General features: G+C 46.9%; 3 protein-coding genes across 3 annotated transcripts; 1 reads left to right on the top strand and 2 right to left on the bottom strand.

The window, feature by feature from the left end:
- Positions 1 to 3,374: 3,374 nt before the first annotated feature.
- Positions 3,375 to 4,311, top strand: BDW43DRAFT_310185 (uncharacterized protein; the record flags this gene model as incomplete). Its single annotated transcript, XM_032046868.1, has 2 exons — positions 3,375 to 3,676; positions 3,744 to 4,311. The coding sequence occupies 2 exons, from the start codon at positions 3,375 to 3,377 to the stop codon at positions 4,309 to 4,311; spliced, it is 870 nt and encodes a 289-aa protein (XP_031901359.1).
- A 1,919-nt stretch (positions 4,312 to 6,230) lies between these two features.
- BDW43DRAFT_299574 (uncharacterized protein) lies at positions 6,231 to 8,074 on the bottom strand (the record flags this gene model as incomplete). Its single annotated transcript, XM_032044746.1, has 5 exons — positions 6,231 to 6,506; positions 6,558 to 6,697; positions 6,752 to 6,817; positions 6,870 to 7,844; positions 7,900 to 8,074. 5 exons carry the CDS (start codon positions 8,072 to 8,074, stop codon positions 6,231 to 6,233), a joined length of 1,632 nt encoding a protein of 543 aa, XP_031901358.1.
- Positions 8,075 to 9,759: 1,685 nt separating this feature from the next.
- Positions 9,760 to 10,425, bottom strand: BDW43DRAFT_299573 (ankyrin repeat domain-containing protein; the record flags this gene model as incomplete). The annotated part of the gene is made up of 2 exons (XM_032044745.1): positions 9,760 to 10,038; positions 10,207 to 10,425. The coding sequence occupies 2 exons, from the start codon at positions 10,423 to 10,425 to the stop codon at positions 9,760 to 9,762; spliced, it is 498 nt and encodes a 165-aa protein (XP_031901357.1).
- Between the last annotated feature and the right edge of the window lie 1,990 nt (positions 10,426 to 12,415).

Genomic DNA, 12,415 nt, shown 5'->3' with positions numbered 1-12,415 from the left:
AGAATGATGGGTACACATCGTACAGCTTGGGTAACGACAATATACCGACCCAGCACTGCATATGTTTGAGACCTACACGGTCTTGCATTATCTAGTCAGGACTCTCGATTACCTACGCTAGTTTTCACTGCGCAGGTGCTTAGCGAGATGGACATAGCATACTCTGGGTGTATACTGTCTGATTGGTCTTCGACTCTAGTACTTTTAGTAGCCATATATTGATACTGCTAACGATTGTAAAAGGAAGGAAGGAATGGAAGAACTTGCGTCAAAAGCATTTCCTGTGGGTTTCGAGCTGTACACAATTCAGCGAGTCTCTAGAAGACGGTGGATTAAGAACCTCCATGATACTACGAAAAAAATGCTACTCTTACGCCATGACTAGCAAGAAATGCAATGATCATAAGGAGCACTGATGGCGCGCTGTTAACTACCAACATCGGTCGATCTGTGATACGGAGACAGGAGCGGAAAGCAGGCTGGGGATGCATCTCTGTAACAACAGGTAATAGGATCCGGTGGTACTATATGGAGGCTATCTAAGAATAGTACCTATGCCTTCTAGATGATATGGAACAGTAAAGAACCTCTTCAAATGCGTAAGATCTGCAAGTAAGGAAGTTTATTTTTGGTTTATTTTTAAGTCTTGACTGAGTATTTGTAGAAGATGAAGACATGGCTCCATGAACACATTATGATAGTTAAAACGAAAATGTATTATGTTTCTAAAGCTCTTCCAGCCTCAGCCTCGAGCGACAGTGAAACAGCACAGCTTCTTCCTGCAGAATTTAAAAACAGTTCTTGTCGAGACCGTTAGGTGATAGCGGTGGCGGTAGGCTTGTTCATGATACGGAAGGCATTCATGCCAGCGATGAGACCGGCATCTTTGGTGGCCTGACGCTGGGAGTCGTTGAGGGGGCAGTGAGGACAGCGTTGTTGACGGAGCTACCGAGGTAAGACTTAGCAGCCTTACTTATCTTGGTGAGGGCCATCGAGGAAATATTCTTAGGAGTGAACGTCTTCTGCTGCCCTTAAAACTCAAAGTCTAAGACGGGCTTGTCCACGGAGGCCCTAAGGAGAAATCACGATAAACAGCCTAATGTGCATAGATCATGAGAAGCTATGCTGTAAAACTCTCCCTGATGGTTTTACTGGGATGTAGGAGAATATAAGCTACCTCATTGACTGGTTTCTTGACAAAATTTCGACACCTGCCCATCGACAGTGCAAGGAGAGGATATCGATCCTTGACCCCCAGGACGCCGCATTTCACTGGGTTTTTCGCAATGTCGACAGTAAGAAATGGTGGAATCTTATGGACTGCTCGACCCTCTGGTTTCCGAGCACGTCTGAGTGTTACCTTAACCATATCTCGTCCTCCATCGTGAACGAGGCAAGAACCCGGCTCTCAAGGACCAACACCCTGGTTCGTTACTTTTTCTGTCGTGCTGTTGATGAGACAGAAGGAAACATGCGAACCTTGTTAAAAAAACCTGCTGCATCAAATTGTCTACAACCCTCCGAGAGAGAAGAGGACGTCAATAGCGAAGCATTTTATGGAGGCAATCCCCGCACAGAGACTTGACGAGCAAGATGTATCCCTAAAGGAAGCTTTACTGCGTGCATCTATCGACAAGCTTCAGACTGCCTTGACTGGGCTCATTGAAGAACGAGAGGATTTGGTGGTTTTCGTGGACGGTGCAGACCCAGGAAGAATTACATTTGGGGATCTGCTCCCTTGTGTTTGACTGGCGTGAACAAGGGAATAAGATCCATGCTCTTGTAACGAGTGAACCGCGTGTTGCGACGAAGCAGGAGACAATAGAGAGCCTCGGCAATCTGGCACATATTGACTTTGACGAAGAACGAAAAGGCCTACCTTGTCAACCCATTGCTCGATATTTCGAATAGTATTACCTTCGTATTATACAGTGGAAGGGTCATTATAAAGCACACAAGGAAACATAAACACTTTACTAGTACATATATAGCTATACTCTAGACCTCTATAAATTATATAAGAAAATGTTTGGGAGATCACTGCCGCTATAATATGTCGGTAGATATCTTCCGGTAGATTTCTCTTTTTGTAAGCGGAGTACTTTATCCAGATCTATATCTTGAAGTCCAGACTTAATATGGGCGAGAGAAACTTTATGGACCGCCTTGTATTTGATAATAGGTATCGGGACCTTCCTCTCGGGGCCCTTATTATAAATACAGAACTGGTCGGCCCGGGGTCGGGAGTTCCTTGGCTGTGTAGGATTCTGGCTTCTTCCTGGCGGCTGAGCTGAAAGCCCAGCACTGCCTGATCTTGCGGTCAAGCGATCAGAGCGACGTGGCTACCTTTGAGTTAGGCTCAGAGAATCCATATCCGCCGCTATGTTTGACCTGTCTGTTAGGGTATTGGCGTGGTTTTCAAAGGCGACGTCTTTACTGAGATAAAAGATTTATTGAAGTCGCGGATTCGCGTGTAGCTACTTGACGACTGGAGCGACGCGTGACTCAAACGTCTGTCGTTGAAAGTAACCCAATCCGACTCCGAGCTTACTGTCCTCTCTCAGGCGTCTTTGCCATATTCCTTCAACGCTAAAATGGCATCAGTCACGAACTCGGTATTCATTAGGGCCTCCTATATTGAAGTCTGTTCGTTTGGAAAGTTAGTCTACTCTTGAACCTTGGCCGGTCGGAGTTTCTGGTCAGCGTTCGCCGGGTCGCCTTTTGTGGACAAGTCTTTGTCTTTCTGGATGAAGTGACCGAGAAATACGTGCACATGGCAGGTGTCGAGAAACTCGGGAACTGTCGTTTCTTGAGTCTGGAGCTTCAGTTATTTTTCAGCTTGTTCGCGGAGTTGCTGTTCTTCTTTTTGGAGTCGCTGCTCTTCTATCTGTGACCGTTCGGCTTACTCTCTGAGTCCCTGCTCTTCTTCAAGACGCCGGTGTTTCTCCTGTATCTCCTAGAGGGACATTCCCGCTGCCGTTAGCTGAGTGTCTATCAAACCGATTTCTGATAGGATATTTGTTTGGGCGGCCCTGCCAGAAATCCCCTAACCTTAAGAAAAGTGATTTATGGGCTGCAGCCAATGGTTTTGTTTAGCCTGCCGCCTGGGTGGGCTGCTCCAGAAATCCGCTGCCTCCTTTGATAGGTAGATACCAAAATGAACTAATTAAGGCCGTCTCGCCAAGCGCTGACCATGTCACAGTAACTTACATCAAAAGCATACCGGGGACGGACTCACCATAGTCTAGCTTGCATGGAGATAATTTAACTATGCGAGGGGGTGATTGTCCTCTGGCGGGCCAATTTTTTTCGATTATGCCTCTCCAGTGTAATAAATAATCTTCTGTTCCAGCAAATCCCTATCCACCAACACGATGTCGCAGACAACACCGCCTCCCCTAACCTCTACCTTTACGCCAGCTCCATCCTGCTTCAGCGATATCTATATTTGGAACAACACGCAAGGGCTGAACTGCGTTGTGGGGAAATCCTCCCAGACATGTAGGTTAAACAGCCTCGGGCCCCCGAACCCCCATGACTGCCTCCCGCCTGGATTCAATTCCTCGCCCCAGTTCTACTTCTCGCCGGGCGTGTGTCCTTCAGGATATTCGATCGCATGCTCTACGGTGGCCAGCATTGGGACACTTTCAGAGACAAGGGCGACATGCTGTCCTAGGTATTTTTTTTTTTTGGTTTATTTTGTCCCTAGTAGTAGTTCCGTGTACAGTATCTAACTCGAAAAGTGGCTTAATCTGTCAGACCAAAAGCGATTGGCCGTGGTACTCAACTGAACCGTGCACTTATGGCGCATCGTTTGTAGAAACATGGGCATGGACCTCGTCAACCGATGGAGGATGGACGATGGGCACCTCAACGGCGCTGAAAGGATTGAATGCGTATGGGATTTCTATTCGATGGCAGAGTACCGATTTCGCGTCGGCTGCCACAGCGACCAGCATTCCCCGATCTTCTCCTGGCGCCACGGTTTCTGCAGATCAGGCGACATCAACATCGCCTGCCACAGCGGATCCCTCCTCGGGTCTCTCGACAGGATCTAAAGCGGGCATTGGCGTTGGCGTGGGAGTAGCGGCTCTGCTCTTTATCGCGATTGCATGCGTGCTGTTCCGCTACAGGCGACGACACGCGGCTGTTTCTGTGAACAGTGCGAACACTCAGGGCGCGACCTTGCGGCATAACCCTTCAGGGTTGTGGGAACTGCCGGCTGGGGAGGCAGCCCGAGAATTGGACTCAGGCCCCGGGACATCAGAGATCGATGGATCAACCTCCCGGGCGGAATTGGCCGCGCATTAGCGGTCTAACCATTATTGATATATAGTAGTCATGGAAATGTATATATTATTTACCTGCTTGAGAAGGAGGATAGGTGTCTTGATACCCTAGCCAAGCTGCGAAAGGAAATATGGTGCCTAGGATACTCATAAACTACGAATACCGAAGGACCTTGTGGTAAATTTCTTCATCAGTAAAAAAGCCTCCTTCGGAATCAAGGAGAGGCTTCTTAATTAAGACACCGTTAGCATGGGCCGCAAAGTGTAGTTATGAGGGGATAGTAAAACTGCTGCTTCCTGGAGGAGCATCCATGGAGGTTAGAGCAGCCGATAACAGCGCTCCTTTATACTTGGCTGCCAAAAAGAGACATGTGGGGATTACATTACTATTACCCGAGCAAGGGCGAGCTTGGAGTGTAGAAGCAGTAATGGTTGGACACCATTATTCTGGGCTGCAGGGAAGGGACACTTCAAGCTGATGAAACTTTTGGTAGAACGTGGTGTCATCTTGTGGACGAAAGACATTAACGACCACACGACTCTCTCTTTGGCTGCTTGAAGAGGGCACGAGGATGTCGTGAATCTACTGGAAAGTCAAATGTGCAAAGTATGATCGGCTAGTGTTAGCTGAAGTCAAGCTCGTGCGTGGGCTGTGTATTATATGCCAGGTAGGAGGTGAACACCGCTAGAGACACAGGCATGACAGTCAAAACTATTCTCCAACCCAGTCACAGTTAACAACAAAAACCCAGCCAACATACCGTTTGGTCTTTGCTCCTGAAGGCTGTACCGAGTAGTACAGGAGCAGACAGGAAGTAGAGAAGGAGACATCCTCTTATGCCGATATTATGCTGTCTTTTCAGACGTACTTTTGCTCTAAAGACGATAGCAAATATGTTGCTGGCGTTTTCGATCACCCCGGATTATCAGCGTAATTGAAATGCGAAGTGAGATGACGCTCTCACTTAATCTTTGAAAAGCTCGATACAGAGCACAATCAATTTACATGCGTCCTTCCTAGAATCTTCGTTTAAACCGACATCACTAGTCTAACGCTGCCTCCTTCAGGAGCCCCCATATCCAAACTACACTCGATTATATAGCACGACCTAGAATGGTAATACACAAAAGATTCAGTACACAGTCAAGCCACCTAGTCTTTATCAATAAGGTAGCTAAGACGTGTAACACGTCGCAGACTCCATCAACAGACTATCCATTCCTGCAACTCATACATTGTATCCTTAGTATAAACCGGGTACGGAGTAACCTTAGCAAATCTTTTCACCTTACCCATAAATGACAGAACACCAGCTGAGAGTGACAAACAAGTCAAAAGCATCAGCCACCAATGGAAATCTCTCACCTATCTGAACAGAGTTCTTGAAAGCCCACCTATACAGACATCTCGCGGAGAGTAATAATCTAGATAATGCCCGCCGCAAACCAGCTCAATAGATCCTTGCACGGCAGCAGTCGCAACAAAGTTCGTGTGTTACCGCCAAAAGACCTAATCAACAGCCAAATTGGCCGCCACAGTGCAGTCCTTTAAAAAGAATATTGGGTCATTGATCCTGCCCTAGCCAGCTGTGATCAGCTTGGATAGAGGCTTAACAAAGGACGTTGTACGCTAGGTCTTCCGTAGTTATGCTTATATGAGATATACATGGTTTCGTACTAGCTGAGCATTTTATTGAGATTTTGACCCAATATATACGTACAATGATCTTGCCACAAAAAAAGGGGAGAACGAGACAAGGTTTCGATGTTGTACAAGATAGAAAATAGCCATAAAGATTTGTAGAATACAATAAAGCAATGGAAGATGAATATTAATAACAAAGAACGAAAGAGAAGGGCAAGATAGTGAACAATTAGTTGAATGTGATAATAGGGGGGGGGTACCGATAAGTTTTACATGGAGAATATGATTTTTCCATTTTAAAGATGGCCGTGGCGCCGATGAGAACCCATACGGCGATGGTGGTGCGAGCGTTTGGCTGGATCGGTTGCCGACGACGTTGGTGGAGGAATGGACGAGGACAGGGGTGTTGATGAGGTTGGGAGGGTCGATGAAGGGGTAGTAAGCGGCGTTGAGGAAGCTGAAGATGTTGGGCGGATACTGCTGGACGGGGTTGCGCTTCCAGAGGGAACTGGAGTACTACTGTCTTCCGAGCCGAGAGGGTAGCACCGTGGTTCAAGAGGCGCGGTATATTCCTACCCCAGAGTGTTAGTTTGGCTCTTTGAGATGTATTGAATGGTACATACAGCAAGGGTTTTATCAACATCGGGTGTGCTGTTCTTGTCGCCAACCGTGCCTTCGAAATTCAGGCTGAAGCTTGCAGATGGATCAACCTTGACGCCATTCTCCCGGTGCTTAGGATCATCGGGACAAGCCCCTTCAGTTTCTTTGATTGGTCAGTATCTCATCAACGAGAAAAAGTGCACTGGCAAGTACTTACCATGAACAGCAGAGATAGTGGCAGCAAGATTTGGCTTCAGATTGAGACCGATTTCAAAGCCCTTGCCTATATATCTTTGTTAGGTATGTATCCGCAGATATTTTGGCAGCGGCCTTACCTATCACCTGCGCAGAGATCTGCAGTGATACCTTAGGATGAAGCTCGATTTCTCCTTCAATCTCCGCGTCAACTGTCATCGGAATAGCCTCAACAGAAGGTGTCCACCCGGATGCCTCCACATTACGCGATGGCATGTCAATTGAAACCTCAGCAGAATCATCAAGGTTGACCGACATTCCCGCTGTGATGGTAGCAGTGCCAGTGACCGGACCCATGATATACCCCAGGCTGAAAACAATTTGAGGTCCAATGTTCAAGATTCCACCAGGAATAGAAATACCAGTAATTGGAATTCTTCCAATGTCTATCTCCCTGCTTGTCTGGTCCTTGAAGTCACCATCCAATGCTAGCCGTGGCATAAAGGTGGCAGATACGCCGTTAGGGCTAAGACTCAAGCTGCCAGCCCTTGGAATTTTTGCAACAGTCTTCACGTGGAGGCCGAGATCAAAGGCCCCGTGAGTGCTACAGTCCGCACAGTCCCAGGTCACGTCAATCTTATCATCGGGAAGTCTTCCGCTTTTTACAGGCACAATGTGGTTGAAGTCCAGAGATGCGGATCGGTCAATGTCACGCCTTGCTGCTGAAGAGGGAGCCTTTTGATTTCCTATGATGAGCTCATAGGTATGTGCGACCTCTTCCCAGTGCGAAGCTCTACCCTGCAGGTTTGTTGTCTTAGTGCCTTCATCGTATGTGATTCTGGAAACGACAAATGGAAGCCGGTTGGTGTTCCACTTGCAGTAGCCTTTTCCAGCCACCATTACAAAGGTACGGTCGTCCAACTCATTGACCCATTGCCAGGCGTGCTTTGTGTAGGCGTAGGCTTGCTCTTCTTTGAACGTCATTCCAATGCTCCTGTTGGTGCAGTGAACTGATTCGAGAAGGTTTTCAAAGCGCTCCATAGACACAATGCTCTCTTGCTCCCCCTCAACGGAGACTGTGAAGTTTGCCAGTGATAACTGTCCATTTTTGCTACCTGGGAGTAATATTCAGTTGGTGGCCCTGTCTCTTAGGTCCAACATCGTACGTACCGCTGTAGTAGAAGGAGTTATGCTTGAGTAGGTCGAGATTCGAGTACGCAGAGCCACGTACAACCAGGGGATGTGGCTCTACCTCTAGAGGATTGATCTCTTCATACACCAGCGACAGACCCTGCTGGGCATGTAGCAGAATGCATGAGGCTAGGGAAGCGCGGAAAAGACGCATCTTGGAGTATCGATATCAGACTGACAATTGCGATGCTTTCATTTCAAACCATATTCATATGAGCGCTTTTATATCATTCGTGCTATTGAGTTATGCCGAGCTCTCTACGGAAGCGAGCTAGAGTTTTCAACCATGTGGTCTGGGACGGACCCCTAACCCATCTTCCCCTGCAGTAGTTAGCTGTCTCATTGCGAAGGATTGCACATCACAATTTGCGAGGTCGTATTGACGATCCGATTACCCCACAGGCCACAGGGCGAATTCAGTAGTGCTACTCCAGATGTTTTGCTTGGGGGCAATCGATGCTGGGAATCTAACGGTATAGAATTACCAAAGTTCCACCGTTAGTATCAGGTTGACTACTATACCCAGCCATAGATCAGCTCAGAATAAACCTCTAAGCGGTTGATAGAAGCACAGAATCAAATTATGGTGTTTACTATGCCATTCTCATTTTCTATATGGAAGAGATGCCGTCTGAAATACTATCCTAGAGAGCGACGATGCATCGTAATGTTGCATGCAATATATTTCTGCACTATGAGAGCTTTCAAGTTCCAACTATGTACAAGGTTTTCGTCCATATTAATTTCATCCCTTTATTTAGTAATGTTTTACGGCAAAATATAATATGGAACAAAAGGTTGAGTGAATGTTGGAGTACCGAGTATGCCGTATTTAGGTCAATGATCTGCAAAGCCCTAAAATGAAGGACCCTTCTTTAGGCAAGGTTCCCCCCGATTTAGAACCGTTATCGGACATCGGAAGAAACATGGCGACCGGCGCACACGAAACCCTGTCCTCATCTTCCCCACCGCAACTGAACGGTTGTTGGGACCCAAAGAATTAGTGATGTGGAAAGTGTATAATTCCGAGACAGGTTTAGCGTTGTCTCAGTGAACTACCCCAGAAAAGTAAGGTTCTCGGGCCATGCCAATGCGTCGGCACGCTGCCGATAAGGTTGAGACCTGGTGGGGCCATCGGCAGCTTACCGATGGTATCGGCTTTCCCGACAACACCCTAGCAAACTCGTCGCCTATTCCCTTCATTTAGCCGAAGAAAGGCATATCAGACGGTCTCGCAACCCCTGAGATTTAATCCCTAGTTTTGGCCCCAAAAGTATTTCCTTGTAGAAAGCCGAGGTCATCCCGAGTGTCTTTTCCTCATTGCCTGCCCCACATTAACTCTGCATAGTTCGCTTCCAAAGCAGGAGCATGTAGCCTGCCCGTCGATCATGCCATATCCTTAAGTAATGTGGGCCGCAGCTCGGTCTTCACCTGAGAAACCGTGAGTCACAGAAAGCTGAAGAATTGAAGAGCAAAAGGGGAGTTAGACTTGGCATCTCTACCCTCCAGCCAAGAAGACGAATTACCTAGCGGTCTAGACTTGCACTACCTGTCATGCACCAAGAGTTACATCGGTTCTAGAATTACTCAGTGACCAGATCTAGTGATTTGTATAGTACCTTTTCACACACGTCCGAGATGAAGTTTGAAATATAAAATGACTGTCACACCATCGTAACTGGGAATCACAAAGGCGGTATGGTAGTCTGTAGGGAGAGTGCCAAGCGATGTAAGAGTAAGCAGCGCGTGGAAACATGAACATTGTAAAAAGCTTTAAATGGCCATTCTCAGTTCTGACGCCCAATCCCGATTCCTGACCCGCATGTCACCATATGAAACTTATGCCTGTTTCATTTCCAAAATCTCCACCACCTCCTGGCGACCGTCCGTCTGAGCTAACATCAATGGCGTCTGTCCATCGAGATCACGAAAATCAGGATTAGCCCCTCGCTCAAGCAAGTAGCTCACTACATCCGCATTGCCCTCCGAAGCAGCCTCATGCAGTGCCGTGCGCTCCTTATGCCGCAGCATGAAACACATACGGCGCAGCTCCTTCGCATTATCATTGATATCCACCTCAGGTCGGAAAAGTAATTCCATCATGTTAAACTGATGATGCTTGGCCGCTATTCCCAAAGCGCCCCATCCCGTTTACCCGGGCACCATGCTGGATCAGCATTTCCGCCATCTCGATTTGATTATCTTGCACGGCCAAGTTGAGGGCGGGTGTCTATCCCCCATTGGGTTTCAATTAGGATCTGCCCCTTGCTCGAGAAGATACTCCACAAGTTTGGAATCATCTCCACGTATAGCAAAGGTGAGATAGCCGCCAAGTCGGTCCACGTTGTAGTTGACATCCAGGAGCGATGGGATGAAGATCCTCATCAGCTCAAGCGTACAGTTTCGACCGATCGATTCATGAGCCCAGCAGTCCAGCTTGGCACCATGTGACAGGCAGAGTTGGATCAGCTCGATGTCCCTGCTGAATATAGCACGGCATAGCATGTGTTCTAGCGAGGTAGTGGACCCTTTGGGGGTTGCAGTGCCATTCAGGATGGATTTTCAATACGCGCTCTCCAGCTGATGCTGGCGACCAGATGATCTTCCAGTCTTGTCACCGTGTGCTGCACCCCTAGCAATATAAACACATCACTTCCACACTTGTGGTTCACATGCCCCACCGAGAGATAAGGCTCGATGGCCCCGCTATAGAATCCGTTCTCCTCCACGTCTCTGATCCTTGATGAATTGATATGCGTGCAAGCAAACTTCATGCCTTACAGCAAGGAACAAGCTCTCATATTATTATGCCCAGACTGATTATATACCTGGTGATCTCTACGCATTAGGAACAATCACGGCGCCAGAGAATAAGCTCCACCACTTCTTTACTCGGAAGTAATGGAAGGAGCCAGAGAAAAACTGGTGCAAGATCTATCGTGAGACTCTTGAGGGGTCTTTTAAGCCATATCAATAAAGACATATTAGCCAATTTCCTTTAAATAATCAATTATCAGTCTTGCAAAGATGATGAGCTTGGGTTTCTTCTCAACTATAGCCAGCCTCAGGATTTGTTTTCATCCCAGGATGATGAACTTGCGCGATATCTTAGAGGCAGTAAGTATCTATATCATAAAAAGATACTCTTTACTAATACTATATCAGGTCCATTGCCTACTGCGCCCCGGGTATTTTGGAAGGACCATGAACATGAGTTTCCAGCACTTGCTAGTTTTGCATGAGACGTTCTCTCAATACCTGCTACCGGCATTGGTGTTGAGAGACCCTTTAGTTCTGTGCGTGATATCTGTCATTACCGCCGAGGCTCCCTGAAGGCATCGACTATTCAGGAGCTTATGATATTGATGTGTGCAACAAAGTTTGACGCGAGACAGCAGAAGAAGAAAGAGATGCACAGCAAATGCAAGATAATATTGATCCAGTTAGTGATAATGAGGAAAATAGCTCACTAGTTAATACATGGCTTGTGATACCAAGCAAGCGTGTATTAGGAAAACGGCGTAGATGCCATGTTTCTGAGCTAGGAAGGGAGATAGATCCTCGAGCTTGATGACGATGACGGTGATTATCCCTTGCCTACCATGCCACAAGAAGAGAGTACGCAGATATGGAGCTCAGCAAGGAACCGCAAGAATCTCAGTGTAAGGATAATAGTTTTGAGTGCTACTAGATATATAAATAGAGTAATACTATATAAAATATCGTTTCCAAGCCTACATGACGTAAGGAGAATACTCAAAAATATTATATATTACAAGTCAAATTGCATAAGGTATGCATGTCACGGGTGTTTCTTTTTTAAATTAAGGTTTGGGTCAAATGGGTACCAGTGGGTACCTATCATGGATATCGGTCTCAGACAACCTATTACCTGGTGGATATGGGCCTGCCGAGGTCTACTTTCTAGACATTAAGCCGGAATTTATATCTTTGCAGGGCTACGGTTAGTAATGATACTGGCGGTCCCTTCCCCCATCATACAGACCCACGATGATGCCCGCCACGAACTCAACCTTGTTCTAGACTCAATACAAAATGTCGACTGACAGTGTATGTGGTCTGATATTTCCCGAAGGAAGAAGACAAATGAGCGCGGTCTGCAGTCTATCATTCGAAGTCTTGATAAAGTTCCGGTCCAAAGCATATTAGATTTGTACTATAGTAGCGACTCGACAAGTATAGAAGTATTCATTCCGTGGTTCGGCTTGATCCTTTGATATCCTGATGTAAGGGATAGAACCCGCAACGTTCGATAAACTATCATAGCTATCAAACAAGAAGAAAACGCTGAAGAAAGAAGAGAGGAGAAGAATCATCAGTGAGACAATGAGGTATGACAGGAAGGAGGGGCAGAAATACACCATGTGACGAATCCGGAAACGAGGGCCAACGGCCTGAGTATACTAACGGGCTTCAGCTTCTAAGTTCTAAGTCCGGTTTTAAATCATAAAGGTTTTGCTTCGCCTAGCACTAT

The sequence above is a fragment of the Aspergillus alliaceus genome (assembly GCF_009176365.1).
Source record: "Aspergillus alliaceus strain CBS 536.65 unplaced genomic scaffold BDW43scaffold_16, whole genome shotgun sequence".
Classification (NCBI taxonomy): Eukaryota; Fungi; Ascomycota; class Eurotiomycetes; order Eurotiales; family Aspergillaceae; genus Aspergillus; species Aspergillus alliaceus.
The sequence above is the reverse complement of the archived record's forward strand: the minus strand, read 5'-3'. Positions and strand labels throughout refer to the sequence as shown.